We start from the raw sequence: 22,282 nt of genomic DNA on the forward strand, positions 1-22,282 counted from the left end.
GTTTCTTCTAAGAAAATAAACATTGTAAATGGTGCGCTGGAGAGCAAGAGCGGGAGGAAAGGGCTTTCGCTCCCTTGGAGAGCTTTGAGACACTTTACCATCTACATTTCAGACATTTTGAAACCTTTTCTTCAGCCTGTCTCTCTCTCTTTTTTTTTTTAGTATACTTAAATCTCCCTTTTCTCTTTTATTACTCATACTGAGGTAATATTATTCATACTGAGGGACACACTCCAAGGCACTAGAAAAAATAGAGTATGGTGTATGATGTATGTATATGTCCATACGTTGATATATACATATAGGTACATATCATACTATATGTCTATATTTATCTATCAATCTACCTATAAATGCTGTGTAGCAAGTTTGTCAATCTGGCAAGTTATTTTCTTCCACTCTTCTTGGACCTAGTTGGCAGAATGAAAAAGAAAGAGTCATAGCTACTTTAAAAACGAGAAATGGGGAGGGAATGTGTGGGAGAAACCCGTCTCTCTCCTTTTATTTCTTCCTTTTTAAAACATTCATCAGCATATGCCTCATTTCAAATGCAACAAATGTAAATATACTTTTCCCTGCACAGAATTTTAAGTGAAAGTCCAATGGTTTGGAGGGCGGTCTAAGTCTGCCTAACAGATGCAAACAGTCTTGTGGCTTCAGTTCCATCTTTGAGTCCCCTAAAAAGATTTGCTATGGCCAACAAAGGAAACTGTCACACCTTTTCCCATCACCGCTTTAATTTATGCTTAGTCTCTAAGTTTTTTTTTTTCATATTGATTTGATAATCACTTTAAGGCAGAACATTTAAAATAAGAAAGAGCTTGTGAGTAGGTTGAAAAGGGGGGTCTTGCAGGCCTGCCTCAATATGGTGAAAATGGGGAGGCGAATGGGAGCCAGGGTTGTAAAGGTTGTTTTGTAAAGTGGGTTTTTATTATGCACCGACTCTCTCCGCATTTACTTAACTCTTCACGGGCTGTTGGGTAGGTTAACACCCTTCAAGGCCTCTTTCATGTCCAATACCTCGTTTGTTTGTAAAGGAAAATGAGCCTTTAACACATTTTGATTCAGAAAAAAAAAAAAAGACAGACACAGGGAGAAAATTTTTATTTTTTGTAATAAAAAATAAGCAAACTCTTCCTAGCTCAAAGGAGTCCTCAATTCATTAGGACCTTGAAGGTCTACAGTGAGTGAACCTGAAGGTACTTCCTTCATAAGACCCATTTTGGGTAGCATTATAGGTTGTTCCCACATTTGGGGTACAACAGAACCTCCATAAAATATCTTGAATCATGCATGTGAAATAGCTGCTCCTCCGAGTCCCCAAGAAACCCACAGTCCCAGACTTGACACTCCAAGTGTGATTTGTTGCACTCAGAAAGTGCTGAGTATACGCTGTATATGTGCTGTGTGCCTTGATGGAGACTCAAAGGGTTTCTCATTCTCTTATGCCAAGATGAAAGCCTCCCAGGCACTTTGAAGTACATAATATTGTATGGTGATGTAAAATGCATACCTTAAGATTTATACAACTTTTAGATTGTGGTTTTTCTTGCAATTTTTCCTTAAAATTGTGTTTGCTGGCAAGCTTGCTTCAGCTCAGCAGTTTCTTTTAAATGTCTACTGAGATAGGGTTCAGGAATGGGCCAGTCTAAAAGACTTTTACCCATGTGATCATACCTATCAGTATCTATTTGAATGATTTTATTTCTTTTTCTTTTATTAAGGGTTCGGTGGAAGCCCAGTGTGGGCTTGTTCTTAATGGCCAAGGTGGAGTGATAAGAAGAGGTAAGTAACAATGTGTTGACCATAACATTCTTATCTACTCTGTTTCTCTGTTTTGAAAATCTAGTGTGCTTTTAAACGTCAGATTCCTCATCTGATGAGTAAAAAAAAAAATTACTCTTAATCAGTTATTCTAGTCCCACACTGGTATACCCACATTAAAAAGTCTTCTTTCTTCCATTAAGGCTTGAACCCAGTCTGTGCCCCAAAGACTTGTAAAATAGCAGTTATTTGCTGCTCCTCATAGAGCAGTGACAGAATCAAAGTTAGGGACAAAAAAGAAAAAGAAAAAAGCTTCTCACACCTCCTTCCCCCAACACTAATATCACATCCTCAAGCAAAATTTCTGGTCTATTTTAGCCCTAAATGTGCCAGCCACAGTCTGGATGTTTGAGGTGATGGTGTTAGCTTGAGGCTTTGAGGGCTTCTGTGAAACGCTAGATCATTGAGGCTTCAGGGGAGGCTAATGAAACACCAATATTGTAGCTGCCCTTATTTTTCTAAGTGTCCAGAACATTTTTTTCTTTAAGGGAAGGGAGGAGGAGGTGGTGGTGTTAACTGTACTGGACAAAGCTTTCTTGTTCCCATCTGTTGAGGGAAACATCTGAATCCAGAGTTACCCATGGATGGAAGGGGGGGGGAAGGTAAGAGGAGAGAGCTGTTGCTTTTAGCTCAGGCACGGAAGGGGGCCACACCTCAGATGTTCCATTTTGACAAAAGGTTTTGAACTATGACATTCTTAAGGCCTCAAGGCAGTGCAGATTTTGCTGGCTTCCCCACTTCACTGTACTCAGAGCCTCTGAAGTTTATTTTCCTAGCAAGCTGAGTAACCCGAGGAGCACACAAGGCAAGGAGGACCAGCTGTTATCCCAACTTCATATGAATTAATAAGATGTGGCCTATTCACCAAGACTAATTCCTGCTCCAGGGCTGCAGTTGTCTTTAGTAACCAAACCACTAAAAACGGAGTCACTTCTGATGGTACCAAATAAGTGTCCTTTAGTCTAACTCTATTCTTTTCAAAACTTCTTGAAAGATTTGCCTTTCTGGATAGAGATATGTACTGGTAGAAAGCAGGAGATTATTTTATGTTTAAGGTACAGGTTCCATATTCTATTGTTCAGTGTAAAACTCCATTTAAACCGAGAGGGAAAGAAAACAAAAAGTGCTTTCCTTTTGAAACTTGGTTATTGTCTTAGTGACTACTTGGAGCTTACATTTATGTTAAATTCAAAAGAGCTGTTCAACTTTGTTGTTCACCTATGAAGATTTAAAGTATATATATATTTAAAACCTACTGGTATTGATCCATAAAGATTTTTAGATGAGCAATGCTAAGCTTGCCAGCCAGGCTTGTACGCAGCCATATTGAAATGACACAAAATAAGCCCAAGACTGGTGAATATTGAAACAAAATATACACACCGTTGGAGGAGGTACACACACACTCACTCTTCACTCACTCACTCACTCACTCACTCACTCACTCACTCATTCAGTGAAAAGGGAACAGGGTGAGAAGTGCTGATTAGGGTCTGTCAGTCGGGGCGGGTAAAACTAAAGGTGAGGCAAGAGCACTCGGGGAGCATAGAGATGTCGGTGGTGCTGAAGGACAGCGCCACTAATTAGGGACGGAATCTCGCTCTCAGAGCCGGGCTCACGCGATGGCAGGTTTGCATTCAGTTTCGCACTTGCCCAAAGATGACCTTCTCAAATGCGTGGAAATTGCATCTGAGCGTACGAAAGCTGACAGCGTGGACGTTACTCCAGGCCGAGAGTGGGAGTAGGCGAGGAGGCGGCTGTGGAGTCCATTGACTTTCCGACGAGAGATTTAGGGGACACCCTCTACCCCGCTCACCCTGTCCTTCCCAGAAAGGCCAAAGCTTTTACAAGGTGCAAGCTGCTGTCTTACTTTATCAGAACCACAGAAACAGTCTTCCTGGATGATGCTTTATTGTTCTTGTAGATTCGGAGCACCTTTGTTGTTCTTGCGGAATTCGGTGCACCTTTTCGTTTCATCTAAAAATTATTACTGAACCTGCTACTTTAAACCAAACATTGATATCATAGGAGAACAGCATAGCTGCAAAGAGAAAGGGGTGTAACTTGGGGTTTATCTCTGTATCGTTTGACTAAACCCTAACCCCTCCACTTCGAAGGAATTCAGATTTTAGCTGCTGAGTTTATTCAATTTCCTTGTGTCTTAAAGAAAGGTCAGTTAACCTGGTTTGCCCTGGAGGCAAGGGCGTGTGTCTGTATGTATCTGTTTACTCTGAAACAATCAATGTTCATGACAATTTACAAGTAGACAGCAAGGAAGTGTTGCTTTAAAAGGAGTCCGTCTAGCTCCTCAACTCATAACTCCCCATTTAAAAAAAAAAAAAAAGAACTCCTAGGAGAACCTCTTTTCTCTATTGTCATGGTAGTGCATAGAAACCCTTGTATCAATAACTCAGATTACCTTTGTTCATCAAAAATCAGGAGGAGGTGAATTCAAGAGCTCTGCTTCACTGCCATCCCTCATATAACCCAATACTGTCTAACAGCTTAGATGAGAATGTCTGTTTCTTTCCAATCCATGCTCTACAGATGACTCACCACACAAAACACAATTTCTGGAAAAGTAAACCTTTTCTCCATTTTTCTTTTACCTACTATATTCCTGGATACATTTACATTTCTAATGATTACCAGAATTTACTATGGGAGGAAAAAAAATAGAGTTCACTTCCAAAGACTCTCAAATGTGCTTCTTGAAGAAATAGAGATTCCTGCGTACCTTTCATGAGTTTCGTCAGGGAAACTGCTGGTTTGCCGGGGTGTGGAGAACTGGGGGGTGGGAGGCGGGGTCTCAGTTACTCTTTAAATTTGGCCACTTCAGCTTGTAAAGAACAAAATATCCCTGCCCTGACTCACTTTGCTAAGTGGCAGTTACACTGTTTTTGTCTGTAACGAAGGCCTGGTTGCCAAAGAATGCGTGCAAGAGGGGGCGGTGGCGGCGAGGTCATTACCACCTAGATAAAATATTTGCCACCGCCTCGGAGGCGCCGCTCCCCGCGCGCTCACTCTCGGTTAATGGTGTGCGCGATTTCGCCCGCAGCTCTCACACTCCAACCATCAGAACCAATAATCTTTACTTTACCCTGTGCTCGCGTATCGATAGCTTCTTTCGCCTCGGGCGTCGGCTTTGATATGTTAATATTACTGAGTAGCAAATTCTGCAGAGATCATATTAATGTTGTACGTACAGAGCGAAGCTTTGCCTTCGTTGAATATTCAGATGCCGGGTTTCAAAAGACATCTCTTGAAGAAATGGGGCTTCTATTTACAGGCGTCGTCTGTGTTTTTAATCATTAAAAAAAAAAGAAAGAAAGAAAGGAAAACCCACTCTTCCCCGTGAATCTTTTGAGGCTCCCTTACGCCCCCCCCCCCCTTTTGTCAGGCGCGGGTCCCTTTTATTTCTTGCTCTGAGTATTTAATAATAAGTGAAGAGTAATAATGACGATGATGATGATAAAGCTTATAATGAGTGGATCCAGGTTGAAACCACGGGGCAAGGGTTCGTTTGGGTAGTGGGCTGTGGCCTTCAGAAGAGGATGGAGGTGACATGAGAGGACCCAGTCTTTCCATTCGTGGGTGGAAGGTGACATTTTGGTCCTGGTCTCTTTTGTGAAATCGGGATGGCAAACTAAAAAAGGGGGGGAGGGGAGAAAAAATGAAAAAAAATGAAGAGGGGAAGCGCCCTTGTTTCTCTTTGTGATCATTCTGCCTTGCAGCCCCAGGCTAATTTCAGAAGCTTAAATACCGCCGTAGCCTCTGGGCCACGCGGAGAGGGAGCGGACCCGGCCACGGGCAGGCAGGAGCGCTTTCTCGATTGCCCGTGGCTACACAAAATACAAACTACTTTGAATCAAAACATTTGGGGGGAATTAATATGATCTGAACCCCGCACGTTTTAAGAGAGCTGGAGTTTGTCAGATCGTTTAGAGGTGACTGGCACGCCAAGGCAAAGGCATTTACGCTGTGGTACAAACATTGTCAGATCTGATTTAATTTCTCAAAAAAAAAAAAAAAGATTTCCTTGAATTGGAGCTTTGGCTTCAATTGCCCAGTCAGCCCAAAACGAAATGGATGGACCTGACCAGTCTTGCCTTTTGTCGTCGTAATGGCGGCCCGCAGGTTGCTTGGGGAGGAGGGACGCGCTTCTTCTGGGTTTCAGAGGTTCCTGAACCTTGGAATCAAGGTTGGAGAGAGCCGTCGGCTCTTTCAGCAGCTCCTGGAAGGAGTAAAATTGGAGGAGACTGTCCTTTTTCTTTGTCAGCGCCCCCAAATTCCAGAGCGACTCACCGGAATCTTTCCTCTCCAACTCTCCCAAACTCATCACTAAGGCTCAGCCATTGTGGGTGAAAACAGAGCCAAATACACCTGAAGCCTCGCCTGCTCCCTTAGTCCCCAGATGCAGATGCTGCAGGTATGAAATTCAGTCGCCTTCATAGGAAGCCTAAAACTTCTGATATCAAAACATCTGGAGGCATGGTTTGTTAGAAATCTTTCTTGGGGGGCGGTGGAGGGGGCAAGGTGGCTTTCCCAAAGCCTACTGCCTTTGCTTTAATTTCTTGACTGCTTTGAAAATTGCCAAGAATCAAAGCAGTCTCTGCATTGGGGAATGGGGATTAATCCTCCCACACCCACCATTACACACCCAGCGCCACAGGAAACCAGCCGGCCTGCTCGCGCGGACCTCCCTTTCTTTTGTTCGGCCAGGAATCTGCACCAGGAGGAGCCCATTAGGCCCTGGTAATCCCGTTATACCTGTGAATGGTACACCCTTCCCCCAAACTGCACCGTTGGCTGCTGACGTATCATCAAAGTCCTCCTTGATTGCAATTAAGTCTGCACCTCTTTGCTGTTTGATTACAACTAATATCTGCTGCCGTGGGGGAGGAGGAACACGGGGGAGGAGGATTGGGAAGGGTGAGAGGCTAGAGGGGAAGCAGCCGAGGAGAATCCCACCCAGCCAGCTCACGCGCGCACCTCGCAGAAATGCAACCGCAGAACAAACAGGGACAGGAAACTCTTGTAATCGCTTACACATTTTTAATGTGTCAGAAAAAAACGAGCGATCACTGGAGATGAAGAAGGGGAGAAGAAAAATCCCTGCCGTTTGTATTTCTTTCATTTGAATTGTAAACATCTGTTTGGCTGTAAGGCGAACAGAGCATTTATTTTGCTCTCAAGATTTGGTCTAATTATGTCAACACCGACGCTGCGACGAGCGGGGCGGCGCTGTGGCTTTGGAGAGGCTGCGCGCACCGGCCCGGCGCCCGGAAGCCCGCGAGGAAGTATTGATCGCACCTGGAGAGCGCGCCGGGTCTCTCGCCGCGCCCGGGTGTGTGCTTGGGGGCGCAGGGGCGGCTGCGCGTGTGGCTCCGGGGCAGCTTCAGGGGCTCCGGGGAGCCGCAGCTCCTTGGAGACAGCCGCCGCTGTTTCCTCTGCCCTAATAGCCTGGGATGGGAAGAGGAAACGCTCTCGCCTGGGCGTCAGCGCTTGTCTCTCCCATCTAGCTGCAGCGCTTCACAACTCACACCCTGCAACGTGGTCGTTGCTTTACACAGTGGCGGGTTTGAGTGGCATTTCCTCCGGTGGCGAGCTCGGTGCCACCGTTTCCTGTTGAAGCATCAGTACATCAGAACAGCGGGTGTGAACATCTTCATTTTTCAGATGGACAAACGGAGACCCAGAGCGTTGCTCTCCCAAGGGGGCGTGGGTCGCTCGTTGGCCAGGTTCCTACTAGTACCCCAATCCTCTTTCCACTACCCCACGCTGTGCCTGCAGACACCGGGGTGGGAGGACGGAAAACCATCCCCAGTAAGGCAACCGCCAACCTGTGCTTCTCCAAACCGCGTGGCATCTAGCAATGTATGGCAGTTGGAGAATCTGCATCTGTATATTTTGTGTCTGGTTTTGTCACATCTACAGTAAGACTCCGGCTATCTTCTTGCAGCGATGGTAAAGCTATCCCTTTTACGAAAGTCCCATCCCAGACAAGTGATCTTTCGTAGATAAGTTCCTGATTTCTTACCACTGTTACCATAGCTACTCTTACGAATTTGCAGCATCACTGAAAAATAGGAAGTCTTGTCTACAAATTACAAATGTAAAAGTAGTGACTTCCATGGAAGTATCACTTCTGTGCATTGTGAATGGTAAAGAGATGAACTCTACAACCAGGTTACTCTGGTTGTAGCATCAAAGGCATTCCTAAGCAGGGTGCTGGATCTAGAATGATTATCACATGACTTCAATAAAAGGTGACACACCACACAAGCACCACAAGGAGCTTCAGCTAGTCACACTGGGAATGACTACTGTGAATGGCTTGGTATGGTCTACTGGTTCATGATGTCCCTTCTTTCACATCTCATCATTACCATCCGTAGTCTTTCAATCCCCCTAAAGAAGTCCCATCCTCTCAGTACCCTCATTCCAAATCTGGTTATATTGACCTATTATTACTTACTTCTACCTCCTTAAAAAACAAATCACTGAGAAGAAGGATATCAGGTTCCCCATGTTGCTGTAAACTCTACAAGTTGCCAAATCTTTAGCCAGGACTAGAGAGTTCCCCAAGGCTGCAGCAATGCCAAGTATCAAAGCAACAGAAATTCCCTTTAAAGATGCTGTGACATAAAAAATAAAAGACTCTAGAGTTGATGGCTAATCCTGAATACAAAATAAATCCTTCAGGCAATTTGTGTGTGCATAAAGCATACTCTTAATATGCAGCCTGTGTAACTTACCTAATAAATGCCTTCTTGAGCATAAGCCACAAGCTCAACCTGGATGGAGGAGAGAGACTTGGAGCCCAGGGAGTTAGCACATGGCTGGGTAGCAGACTCCGTAGCTTCCCTGAAAGCAGCTGGCTTTCAGCACATGAGGTTCGCTTGACCAAAAAGGGACAGTTTTCCAATGGGAGAGAGCCTGATGTAATTCCTTCTTTTACAAAAATAATAATCTACATTTCCCTAAATTAGGTTCCTAACCCAATGACCTTGAGTCCATCCCTTCCTTTATCCCCCACAAAAGCAATATGTATACATACTCAAACACTCTCTTACTCACAAGAAACTTGAAACCTGTTAGCAATTTGGGTGAGGTCTCTTGTGTCCTCAATTGTATACTGGCTTGTGTGCAAGAGAAGGGTTTATGTCAGAATATAAATTTGCTTATGATTCACAGTGACTGTAGGTAGAGGCCTGTTTTTAGAAGAAGACTATGTGATTTTTGGATATAGACATTAATTTTTGTTTGGTTAATATTTTTGCTTCAGACTCACCTAGTTTCTGAAGTAATTGGGTCATAATTCTTCCAGTACGACTCTAAAACCTTGATTCATTGATACCTACCTTATTTTCTCAACTCTTGAGAAGTCATTTAAGAGTTTATTTTTAAAATGCATTTTGTGTCTGTAGGTACAAAGGGAAAGCATTAACAAAAGTGAAGCAGTGGACTTAGGTCCAGGAATCCGCGGAAACATTTTTTTTATTAATGTTATTATACTTTGGTTTAAAACTCTCTGGGAATGTGAAGTGGCAAAGTTCAGGAGGGTTTGCATTTTTAGCCTCTAAAGCAGATATTTGCACAGTTTTCCATGGGATTGGCTACAAGTTTGATGCCAAGAAATGTATTTTAATTTGACAATTGAGATTATGGCCTCTTTAATTTCATACTGAAGGCAGATTTCCAGGCACTGGCATGGGGGTTTTGACCAAGTGCACAGGACTCATCTTCTAGCCTAGGGATGGTTGGTTACCCTGGCATTCCCAGAATCTTCTCTCATGTTTATTTATTTATTTTTTGGAAGGAGAGTTTTCGAGCATTCAGCTTCAGAATTCTTAGGGTGAAAGATCTTGGCCTCCAGCCCTTTCGGGGGTGGGAAATCGCGTAACCATAAGATAGCCAAGAAGAATTCCAGAAAGTACAGGGGTAGAAACATTGAGTGAGGCAAGCGTAGCCTGTTCTCTCTCCCCAGGCCCAGAATGCCAGTGGTTTTTAAAATGTCCTCCCAAGTTTTTTAGCCATTGTGTTCAGAGAACACACCTAAATCTCAATGCCAGACACTCCACTACCGAGGTAACATTCCATCTGCGCTACTTAGTAAAAAGAGGTAGGAACTATCTGGGAGGAAAGTGGTTAGTTTAGTTCTGTGTTTCTCAAACTTTAATGAGCACATGAGTCATCCGAGGTTCTTGTTAAAATGTAGATCCTGACTCAGAAAGTCTGGAGCTGGGTCTGAGATTTTGCTCTTCTAACAAGCTCCTAGGAGATGTTGATGCTGTCCATTGAAGTACACATTTTGAGTTAAAAGATTTTGGACAGCACTCTTCTACCCTTCTTCTTCCACCTTCTCTACCCGCCCCCCCTTCCCCTCATAGATCTTGACCCACTTCTGGAGATGGGTCCTCAGATTGCCCCTGCTGAAGTAATCAAATGTATGCTCAAAAGAACCAACTTTGAATTCGAATTTGCCTCTAAACCTTAAAACTCTACCCTCTGATTGCTTAGAGTTTTGGATCCCAGAACCGTATAGCCACCATGCTAACAGAGTGGACATTGGCTCAGGAGTTTTGCAATTGGAGAAAAATTAGGCAGCAGCAAACTCCTCAGAGATGATCACCCTTGGGTCCTCAAGTCTACTTCAGTTCTTGTAGGCTGCCTGAGACTAGGAAGTGTGCACTGTTGTTCATGGAGGAGACTGAAGCTTAAGGGGCTTTCTGGACCTTGGAGTCAGAAAGTTGCTGTTCCAGGAACCCTAGCATGGCAAAATTGCTTTGGTGATTTTGCTGCTAACAGTTATCTTTGCTTTGCTCCCTAATACTTGTAATGACAATAATAATTACTACATAACATTATTGGCAATAATCATTTAATAAGTGTTACTGTGACTATGTTCTAGGTGTTATACTGTGTCTGTGTGTGCTGATACCTAGGACTGGCATATGATAGAGGTAGATGGTTTAACGTTTCATCAACTGTATGGATTGCAAATTTCTGGCAATGGGCAAATGATTTTTAGTGGTATTTGGAATTGAGTGGCTGTGGTGCTTTTAGTTGGTAGATGGATATAAGAAAGGAGATGGTAGTTCTCAAACATTTTAGAAAAGACAGTGAGTTTTGCTTGAAAAATTTTCATCCATTGTGAGCATGTGTTTGTGTGTGTCTGTGTGTTTACATAAGCATACAACCATGAATAAATAATACCTACCCTTTGTGGGGTTAAAATTTGGAATTCAGGCTGGGCTCAGTGGCTCAGCCTGTAATCCCAGCATTTTGGGAGGCCAAGGTGAGTGGACTGCCTGAGCCCATGGCTTCAAGACCAGCCCTGGCAACTTAACGAGACCTTGTCTCTACAATAAATAAATAAATAAATTAGCTGGATGTGGTAGCGTGCCTATAGTTCCAGCTACTTGGAAGGTTGAGGTGGAAGGATCCCCAGAGCCTAGCAGGTCGACACTGAAGAGGCCATGAGTGTGCTACAGAACTCCAGCCTGGGCAAGAGAGTGAGACTCCAACCCCTCACAAAAAAAAAGAAATTTAGATTTTTCACTAATTGAAGAGTTTCTTGGCATGGATATTGCCAAAATTAACACTGGTGAGCAGGCTGCACCCCATAGGATGCCAGTTTTTTCTAAAATTACAGTTGTACCCTCACAAACATTTTCTATGTAATACTGGACAAACATACCCTGAGTAGCATTTGAAAGAACATATTCAGAGCAGCTCTCTGAGATGATCTCGGTGACGTATAAGTGATCATGTATTTCCAAATCCAGAATAGTCTCTTGATATTTACTGCCTCTCAGGTAACTATTTTCTCTCACTGTCACTAATATGTTGCCTACTTTTTTCCCCAAAGGTGGTACCTGTGTGGTCAACCCCACAGACTTGTTTTGCTCTGTCCCTGGCCGTTTGTCCCTTCTCAGTTCTACTTCCAAATACAAGGTGACCATTGCTGAGGTAAAGAGGCGCCTCTCACCACCTGAGTGCCTCAATGCTTCACTCTTGGGAGGCATTTTGAGAAGGTAAGACAATCCTGTTTTCTGGCACTGTGTGTCTGCTGACTGTACTGATGCCATACCTTCAACCCTCAGCCCTTATGTCTTCCATTCAGTGTTGTATTATGTGGTCAAGTCTTCTTACAGTTTTCATCAGGATGTGAAATTTCAAAACCTAGTTTTCCTTCATTTTTGAACAGAGCAAAATCCAAGAATGGGGGCCGCTGCCTGAGAGAGAAACTGGATAGGCTTGGCTTAAACTTGCCAGCAGGAAGACGGAAAGCAGCCAATGTCACCCTCCTCACTTCCTTAGTCGAAGGTATGACTTTTCAGTTCAGCAAAGTAATGCTGGATAATTGGCAGTTCTTTGAAACTCGGGTTTGTTAGATTGTGCTTTTTTTATTTTTGTCTGTACTATGAAGCAAGTCAGTTAACAGTTATAGGTAAATTTCCTGATTAATCCTGACAATGACAATTAAATTAGATTTAATATGAGACTTTAAAAATTCATAAAATATCATTTAATCTACTAATTTTTGCCTGTACCAGAAGATAATAGAAGATTTAGGTATTTCTCCAAGTACTCCCTAATTAACAGCACTATTGTCACTTTTATTATTATTGTTTATTTTAGAGTTTCAATAAATCTGAATTAACTCATTATAATTCAGTACAACATGATCTACAAGATAAATAATCCTTTAGGAAGAGTACACAGGGGTCTAGGCATGATACCGAGCTTGAAAGCACATTGTATTAATCCTAGTAGACATTTCTGAAGGCATGGTGAACTTCCATGGCTTTATAGTTGGATAAGCTGAGTCAGAGAGGTTAAAGCTAACCAGTAACATAGAAAAAGAAGTGGAAACAAATATATCCCCAGAAGTTATTTTTTCCCCCTTTTGTTTCTTCTGTAAGGTCTAAAATTTACACACTCTCATTTAATCTTCTTTTAAGGAGAGATATTATTGAAAACTTTTTAAAAACATTCTAGGAAAGGTTTTGAATATCAAAGGGAAGTTCTTCCACAATGAAAAGTGCCATTGTTTTAAATATGAAGGGCAGAGACCTTTTTGCCACGTCTCACTATAACATGTCTGTGACACTTCTTGCCTTTGCTTCTTGTCTGTATGGCACTATAGGAAGGGGTGAGTGAAAAACAAAAACAAACATCTTTTTTTTCAGTTTGTCAGAATGTAGCATTTTCTGTATGACACTGTGTAGTGTGTTCTTGACATTTGTCTTGGCAGAATTGCTGTGATGATTTTGCTCTTAACACTCATCTTTGCTATGTTCCCTAATTATAGTCATGATAATGACAGCCACAACAATAATATTATTGACATCTGACATTTAGTAAGTGTTACTATTGCCATGTTCTAGGTCTTGTGCTGTGTTTGCCTGTGCATACTGAGGGCTCTAACCTATAATGTTCCCGTATGAGTTGGAGTACTAAAGAAAGGGAAAATAGGGAAAAAAAACTAATGAATTTATTCAAAATGGAGACAGATTCCTGCTCATTTTAAGTAAAAAATGTTGTTAAAATTATGTGTTTAAAAATATAACAAAATAGTGGGATATGATGGCTCATGCCTGTAATCCTAGCACTTTGGGAAGCTGAAGCAGGAAGATAGCGTGAGACCAGGGGCCGTGACCAGCCTGGTCAACCCGAGACTCCATCTCTACAAAAAATTAACCAGGCATAATGCACATGCCTGTAGTCCCAGCTAGTCAGGAAGCTGAGGTAGGAAGATCACTAAAGCCTGGGAGTTTGAGGCTACGGTGGGCTATGATCATGTCAGTGCACTCCAGCTTGAGTGACAAAGTGAGTCCCTGTCTCAAAAAAAAAAACAAATATAACAAAACATTTGTTCAGTATACAATAGAGAACAAAAAATTCAAAAATCATATGGAAGGTAGGACTTGAGTGGTTCTCATATCCAACTTCACAATAGAATCAACTGAGAAGTGATTTTTAAATGTGCCTGGATCCCATACTCAAACCAATTAAAACTCAATCTAGAAGTAAGGCATAGGCATCTATGCCTGAGTGTTTTCACAAACTTCTCAGGTGATTCTGATGTATAATCATGTTTAAGTATCATTGAGTTGAATGTCCCTTGGGATCCTTTCCACAACCCGAGACAGATTTAGTATGAATTCTCATGAAATTTATAGCAGATGTGAAAATTAAAGACTCCAAAAATGTTTTTTTTTCTCCACGGTGCCTGTGAAAGTACTGGCCAGTATAAAGGGAAGGTCAAAAAGAGTATGTTCACAAGTCTTATTGCTTTTTATGGTATCCAAGAGCACCGGGGTATCCTGTGTGGTAATCATTGATCTGTACAATAGGAAGAGTGCACGTCAAATATGTGGAATTCTAGGATGGTCTCTGAAGTCTTACCACCTAGTCTTTCAGCATTCCTCTCCTAGCATGAAAGCGCCTCATGTGTGTTCTATTCATTTGGCATCTGTTCACAGATAACTAAAAGTCTTGGTTCATGAAACAAGATTTTATTCTTCCCAGATGCATATTATCTTAATTGCATGCTGTTGAATTCCCTCAAATCCTCATGATATGGAGAAATAAATATTTTACTGTTGAATTCCAGGCACTTTGACAAACTGTGGAAAGGAGATTTAGGGACAAAGGGATTTTTTGCAACTCTCAACTCCCCATAGATTATGACCCTCAAACCCATTCTCATATATACACAATTTTAAAAGGTTTATTTCTACGTGCAATGTCTTCTGATATTTTTACTCTATTTTATATTTTTGTGGTCTTTTTAAATGACCATTGTAAACTCACAAATTTACTTCTCAACTCACTGTTGAGTCATGAATCGTGACCTATAATTTTAAAAACTACAAGTTATCTTGGGATATGAGGAGAACCTAATATTTGAGGAATAAGGGTACACCATCAAAACTGAAACAAGCCAAGCCTCATTATAACTTTGAGCTGACAAGAAGCGTGACCTCATTCTTGATGACTCTCCTTTAAACTTTTATTTTCACATTTTAGTTGAGTTAGTGGTAACAGCTGCTGACTCCTTTCCAGCAAGCAAGATGCCATATTCTGTACCAAACTCATGGTCCCTGAAATCTTGCAAATGATGTTAGGTGTATACAGAATAATAGTGACCCAACTCTGATTAGATTGCTATTATGGAAACTTCTGGGACGTTGAAATCATTGATGCTTCTTACTAGTATTTTTAGGACCTTGGTCCTGTTTGAGCCAACATGGGTCTAGTGTTTGTTCCATTTGTATGGTTTTACTTTGTACAAATTTCACCATATTTACCATTTGGTGTTCATAAGCCCTTGAATTGACCACATCTTTGGGTCTTATTTTTTCCCTTCTATCAAATATTTTTGCAGAAGTAAGCAACCTTTTTTATTTTTATTTTTAGAAACTCTAAAATTAGATTCCTCTGCATCTAAAATGGTCCACTAACTTTCTTATAAAACTATAGTCTTATGAGATAGAATACTAATTTTTTTTTCAGTAACAACTTCCCTTTATCTCCTGGAATTTTTTTTTACATGAACTCATATGCGCATCTTAATCATCAATACCTAGTCATTTAACTTTTCTTAACTAACTCTTGAAACTGTTGCTTGAAACTCTTATAGAGTAGTGTAGCCATGACTAGATGAGTAGTTTTTCAAATGTTTTAATGACCCAAGACGTTAACTGTGATTCAATCATAACCCCCATTTTGGTTCAGAATTGAGCACAAGAGAGAAAATATTCAATCACCTTTATTCCTAATAGACTAGACTTAGAATAAATCTCATGAAAGTCAAATTAGTATGGCTTTACAGTACCCACCTCTGCCTCTTCCTGAGGAAAATTTGTATACAGCCTTGCCATTGATGAAATTTTTATGCAAATATCAATGAATGAATAGTGTGTGTGAACCCTGGCAAGCTTTCTGTGCAGAGTTAATATAATCTTTGTAAAGATCCAGTCAATGAACAGTAAGGTGCCTTATGATGGGAATTTAAATTATTAAATGTACATTTGTTTTTCAGAAACAACCCTTGTCACTGCATAAGAGTTTTCATCATGATATTTCTGGGTTTTCATGCTTGCCTTGGATTTATCATTTTGTTTTAATTATAATTAAAAATTATTTGCATCTATATAACATAGGTATATTTAACCTACAATAATATTGAAATATTTGAATCAAGTTCTGTGAAAGTAATGTCAGATCTATTCCCTTTTACCAATGTGTTTTCATTGAAGGAGGCTTAAATATATAGCTAATGATTCAGTACAACTTTTTGTTCCTCGCTTTATTATAGACCTCTTCTTTTTATTTCTCCTTGTTAATTCATTGTTCTCACTTTTTCTTTGTTTACTATCTACAACATCAGAGAGATGTCAGTCTCTGAAAAATAAGTGGCATAAATTTGCTTAATTCAATATACTGAACTTCCTGGGATGACACTGAGATAATTCCAGATTAACTTTTCTAAAGTGGCAATAACTTTATCTCCGGAAACATTTATGGAATATGGCCAATATTATTGTTCTAGGACCCTTACTATATATTTATTACTTTTGAATTGCTGATTTCTGTAGCTTCCTCCTCTGAATTTTACTTTAGAACAACGTTTGCAGAGTTGATGGTGGCTAAAACAAATACAAGGAGTCTTTGATCCGGTCTTTCCTACCCAGCACTCTCTTCACTTTCCAAGATGGCTGACAGTGCAGAGTGTTACTAGAAAGACATACTGTTTGCCTGAGTAGGACACTTTTTTGGGGAAATTTTGCTGTATTTGCAAAAGCTTACATAATATTCTCAAGCGGCACTCAGGGTTCTGAAAGCACAACTTATTTTAGTCTTCAAATATAAATACCTTGGGTGGCAGTTTATTGTAATAGCAAGTCAAATTCTCTCTCTCTCTCTCTCTCTGTGTGTGTGTGTGTGTGTGTGTGTGTGTGTGTGTTTGTGTGACAATGGAAGTATAAATAAATATCAGAAAAGAAAGGGAATTAGTTCCAAATATCGTGTATGATCTCCACGCACTCTTTTTTTTAGTTTAAATCTTTTGTCACTCTTGCTCTTGTCTTTAGCTCCAAAACATATAAGCTTCCAGACTTTGTCCTACATGTATCTCATGTGAACTTGTTGTTCTATGCCCTTTGCAAAATCTATTAACCCTTGACCCAGTATTTCTCCCACCACCCTCTACCCCGAGAATAATATCATTTTTGAAATAAGGTATGACTTTGAACTGTTAATTAACCTTGCTGAACTTAATTTCTCTGATTTATAAATAAAGACCATAATATTTAAAATTATGAGGGTAATGCCAGTTTTTACAATAGTTAATTCTCAAAACATCAATAGCTTAAGATAACAGAAGTTTATTTCTCACTCATTACAGTCTGACATGGATGTTTCTTATCGGGGGGACTTCCTTATTGTCCCTGTCTCATTTGAGGAACTAGTAACTCAAGAGTTCTCCCATCTATAGCCTGGCCTGCTCTTGGTCCTAGAAGCCCTATTCATTTAACTCACAAATGAATAAAGGCATGGTGGTGAAAGTGCACCGCTCCACATTCCATAGGAACTAGTCACATGGCCACATCTAATTGAAAGAGTAAAGGTGGGATATGATAGAAAATGCAGTCTCTAGTGGATGAAGTCTTCTCAAGCACAACTCTATAGTACATAAAATTTTGATAGTCCAGTACACACATCCACCCCTGTGTGTCTTTTGTAGGATTAACTACATTCACATAGATTAAACCCTTGGCACCAGGTGTATAGGGTGGTATAGAGGCACTTAATACAAATTGGAACCTGCCCTCTAATTTCCTTCCCCCTAAACAAGAGTGCTGCTTAATAGTAAGGTGTACTCAGAATCATAAAACTTTAATCCTGGAGAAAAAAATGAAGATTACTAGTCTGAGGTACTGGAGTATCGTAATTAAAAATGTGGTTCAAGCTTATTTGAATCCACTTCTACCACTTGCTATAGGGGAAGACATATAACTTGTCTAAGCATCAGTGTTCCTATCTATAAAGTAGTATCAATAGTAATACCTTCCTCATAAGTTTGTTGTGAGGACTGAGTCACAATGTTTACAAAGCACTTAGCATAGTGCCCAATGTAAAGTTAGTGCTCAATAAATTTTAGTTATCATTATTCTCAAATGAAAATAGCTAAGGCATGGTGAGATGAACTGTTCTGGATAGCAGCAAGGATGAGAGGCCAGATCTGTTGGTTTGCAACACCAGAGTATATTTTCCATTTGGATTTGCTTTTTGTAGCATGGATTACGAACAGCCACATTGCTGAGGTGCTTCTGAATTTAACTAAAGTAAATAAAGGAATAGAAAGAAGATATCAATCCTTGAGTAGTCTGTTTTTCACATTGGATTGGACCTCCCAGAAAAAATTACTGCTAGGAATCCTGAACAAATTTCTCAAACTTCTTGTGTCCAAGGTCAAAAAACCTTGTGCACTAGTACAAGGTTTTTAAATCTTAGTGAATATTCTCCTGCTACTTAATCTCTCAAATTTAGGGGAACATTAAATCTTGGTTTATTCTTCTTTTCTGAAATAATTATCAATAGCATCAATTATACTTTTAAAAGGATGCCTAGTTAGTTAGTTAGTTAGTTAGTTAGTTAGTTAGTTAGTTAGTTACAAGATTAACCTATAAAACCTCTTCCACTCCAGCTAAATTGCCAAAAAGTATTTGGTATCAAAATAATTTTCCTTCTGTCTTTAATTTTGAGCCTAAATGATTGCATTTTCAGTAAATAGGAAAAACACAACCGATTTGTCAATGAACTCTTTCCTATAAATGAGATCTATTAAACAAGTTTTCTTGACGTGATTAGTCTATGGCTTTAGGAAGAGGTGTTATTGACTGCATGAGACTTGAAAGTTTCAAACCACAATCATTTTGCCAAATATTAATGATAACATCTTTAGGGCATACTCATCATAAAGCCATTCTTCTCAAATATAGTTTAAAGCAGAACTAATTTTCTCATTGCCCTCACACAGGTACTAGCAATGGATTTTCAGGAAATGAAGATCTAGCCTTGAGGGACTTAACAGCATGTTTGTGTGTCTAGAAGGAACGTCTTCCCCAAATAGTTCCTTGTCTTGCCTTCTCCAGACATTATATTCCCATATTCATCGCACCTTTGGGATAAAGTTTTCCAGTTCTCTTTTAAACTGTATTCCATATGAAAAGGGTAGTGCACTGACCCCTTGCATTAATAGATCTAATTGATGCTTACTTTAGTCAGATAGTCACCTGGAAGAGCCCTGGTACTCACTTTTGCACATGCTCTGGCACTGACATGTCTTCTTGGGCACAGTTTTGCATTTTAGAACTGCCAGGGTAAACTGGGCTCAATCTAGGCTAGCAGAACTTATGTTAGTTACTAATTTTAAGGTCTCTTTTTGAAAAAAAATTTTTTATAGATCAGTAGGTATTATATTATCTGTAAATTTCTTATTCTAGGCACAGAATTGTTTCTTTCTAGGAGACTCTGCTTTGGTAATTGGTAACTAGATAGCAATTCAATATTGTTATTGTTATCTATTATCTAGAAACTTATGATTATCAATATTCAATAATTAGTCTTAATGAACCTGAGATTGTATTATACAATATTAAGGACAAATTAGACATCATCTTAAAGCATATCTTTTAAAATTATTTGCATACTCCCTAATATTGCTCCCCTGGTCTGTGTTTTATGTTTCCATTCATTTTTTTTAGGAGGAAAATATGTTTCCAGAGGCAGAAGAAATAAGATACTACACACCTGCCTTGGTATCTAACTATGTGCTTGGGTGTCCTTAAACTCTTGTTCCTGTTCTTGGTGACTGTGGCACAAAAAGGCAAATGTATCCAAACCTATTTGCCTCAGTCTTTCCCTTGACCTCTTTCATTCAGCTTTATTCACTCTTGCAAATAGTGATGCTCACATACAACACATCTGTGCATTCTTTTCTTTATGCTTTCTTTTCTTTTTTCTATTATTTCTCCTTTTAAAGTTTATGGCTCGACTAATGGGCTATTCAAACTCTCAGTTTCTACTTTTTTCCCACTGTTTACATTTGTCAAAATTCACAGATATTCTAATCAAATTACAGACTATTCCTAGTGATGTCTAACACCTATTGAATAACAATAGAAACCTTGGAATCATCCATGTTTAATTTACAACAAATATTTGACTTCAGAATTAAGTCTTTCTAAGAACAAGACAGGGAGTAATTTTACTTTTTAATAATTTTAAATAGACAATGCAAAAAATGGTTCAACATTCAAAAGTTAAAGAAAAGTACATACTAAAATACTTCTTTTACACTCTTCCCCAGTCATTCAGTTTCTCTCCCAGAAGAAAACAAAAGTTATTAGTTTCTGTTTCCTTTAAAGTTTATATGTGTGTGTGCATTTTATTTTTTTTTAAAGTATAACATTTATTCACACTATTTACACTTTCTTTTTTCATACTTTATTTTCATTTTTATATCTTTTTCAGTGCTCAGAAGTTGTTCATTCTTTTAAACACTCACTGTCATCCATCGAATGAATGTATCCTAATTTATTTAATCGGTTCACTTCTGAATATCATTCAGGTGTTTTTGGACTGTTGCTATTACAACTAGTGCTGCAATTAATAACTTTTCACTTATATTTATAATTCTGCAGATATGCAGGTACATATGTGTAATAAATTCCTAGAAATGGTATTGTAGGGTCAAAAGATATTTACATTTGTAAATTTGATAGATTATTGGCAAATTCTTCTCAATAGTAGCTGAAAATTTATAATCCTATCAGCAATCGAGATAAGAAGCATTGATATGGTAGTACTTTCCTGTACTCTAGTCAAACAGGTTGCTACTAATTGTTTTATCTTTGTTAATTCAATTGACCAAAAAAAGGTTCTATCAATTGTGGAGGTTGAACATTTTCTTAGACCTTTATGAGCTTATCTATTTATTTTGTATTTATGAAGTACCTTTTATTACTTTTCTTATTGATTTGTAAGTTCTCAGTATGTATTAGGAACCCTGGCTTATTGTAAGTTAGTATATCTCTAATATGAGTTGCAAATTTTCTCATTCCCAACTGTCATTTGTTAGTTTGCTGTCGTAGGTTTTCATTTGTTTGGGGTTTTTTTGTTCAGGTCTTTGTCATGCAGAACATTTTAATATTGATAATCACATTTCATGGTTTTCAGTTTTTATTACAGTATTTTAAAAGGTCTTTATATTCTAAATTTATTTTTAAAATTATTTCATATTATCTTATTACTTTGAAGGTTTATCTTTTATGTTTAAATCTCTGACCCATCTGGATTTTGTTTGTTGCTAGATGTATGGTGTAGATCCAGTTTTGTTTGTTTTTTCAGTTGGCCACTAAGTTTTCCCAACACCTTTTATTGACAATCAATCTTTCCCTGCTAACTTGAAAAGCAAGCTTCATTTTATACTAAATCCCCTTATACAAGTATACTTTTTCATAGCATGTCTCCTTTGTTTTTTTTTTTTTACTATCTATTAGGAACAATTGGCCCATTATATGTAAGTTTATCTCTTTAGAAGGAGTGCCTCACAAGACTATTGTCGTGATCAACCAATAAAACATTTTAAAGCTTTTTCATTTAACAAATATTTACTGATTACTTATTATGAATTAGGTGCTAAGTGCAGGATATTGGGAACAGAATTCTCACTTTGAAAAGCAAAGTGTTGGTGTTTGAACAAAATCATCATTAAACTAGGGAAACTACCACATTATAAGACACCTATCTAAGCCATAGATCATATGGTGTACAGCGTTGTAGCATATATTCCTTTCAGAAGACTTCGAGAAAAACGTAACAGATTGTATTTACTTTGTTCTTCAGCACTAGGGTTTTCTAAAATTTAATATTGTAAAACAATTTATTTAATATATCATATTCAGACTTGAAATTATTTTCAAATTTGTTTGCTAGTAAGTGTTTCTTGGAAGAATCCCATAGATTTGAATGTGCTATTCTCCCACACATGGAAATAAGACTGAAATCATAGAAATGTGACTAGAATTTAACACACACAAATGATTGCTTTCACTTAATAACACTGGATTTTGTAATAGTAAATTATACCTAAATTTTTTAAAGCAATATTGTTACAGTGACAGCTGATAAGAATATTTGGTGAATAACAATGTAGATATACTGCTTAATACAAATTAGTGTTGTTCGGGATCACTGTTTTGACCAGGCTGGTCTTGAATGCCTAGCTTCAAGTGATCCTCCTGCCTTAGCCTCCCAAAGTGCTGGGATTATAGATGTGAGCCACTTGCCTGGTCACAAATTAGAATTAAATATTTATTTTTTTAGAGATTTGATCAGGAGTTGGTTGGCTACTCCAGTGTGCATAAGGGTATCCCCT

The 22,282-nt window shown here is 39.2% G+C and overlaps 1 protein-coding gene across 1 annotated transcript in view; it reads left to right on the forward strand.

Annotated features, from left to right (window-relative positions):
• The window catches only part of TFAP2D (transcription factor AP-2 delta), a 61,943-nt gene that overhangs the window by 3,868 nt on the left and 35,793 nt on the right, over window positions 1-22,282 (forward strand). The window contains exons 3-5 of the mRNA XM_008055870.1: window positions 1,725-1,785; window positions 11,699-11,864; window positions 12,038-12,156. Of these exons, the coding sequence (XP_008054061.1) occupies window positions 1,725-1,785; window positions 11,699-11,864; window positions 12,038-12,156 (346 nt within the window). The remainder of the gene's footprint in view (window positions 1-1,724; window positions 1,786-11,698; window positions 11,865-12,037; window positions 12,157-22,282) is intronic.

This window comes from Carlito syrichta, unplaced genomic scaffold (assembly GCF_000164805.1).
Source record: "Carlito syrichta isolate Samal-C Ts95f unplaced genomic scaffold, Tarsius_syrichta-2.0.1 Scaffold301997, whole genome shotgun sequence".
Classification (NCBI taxonomy): domain Eukaryota; kingdom Metazoa; phylum Chordata; class Mammalia; order Primates; family Tarsiidae; genus Carlito; species Carlito syrichta.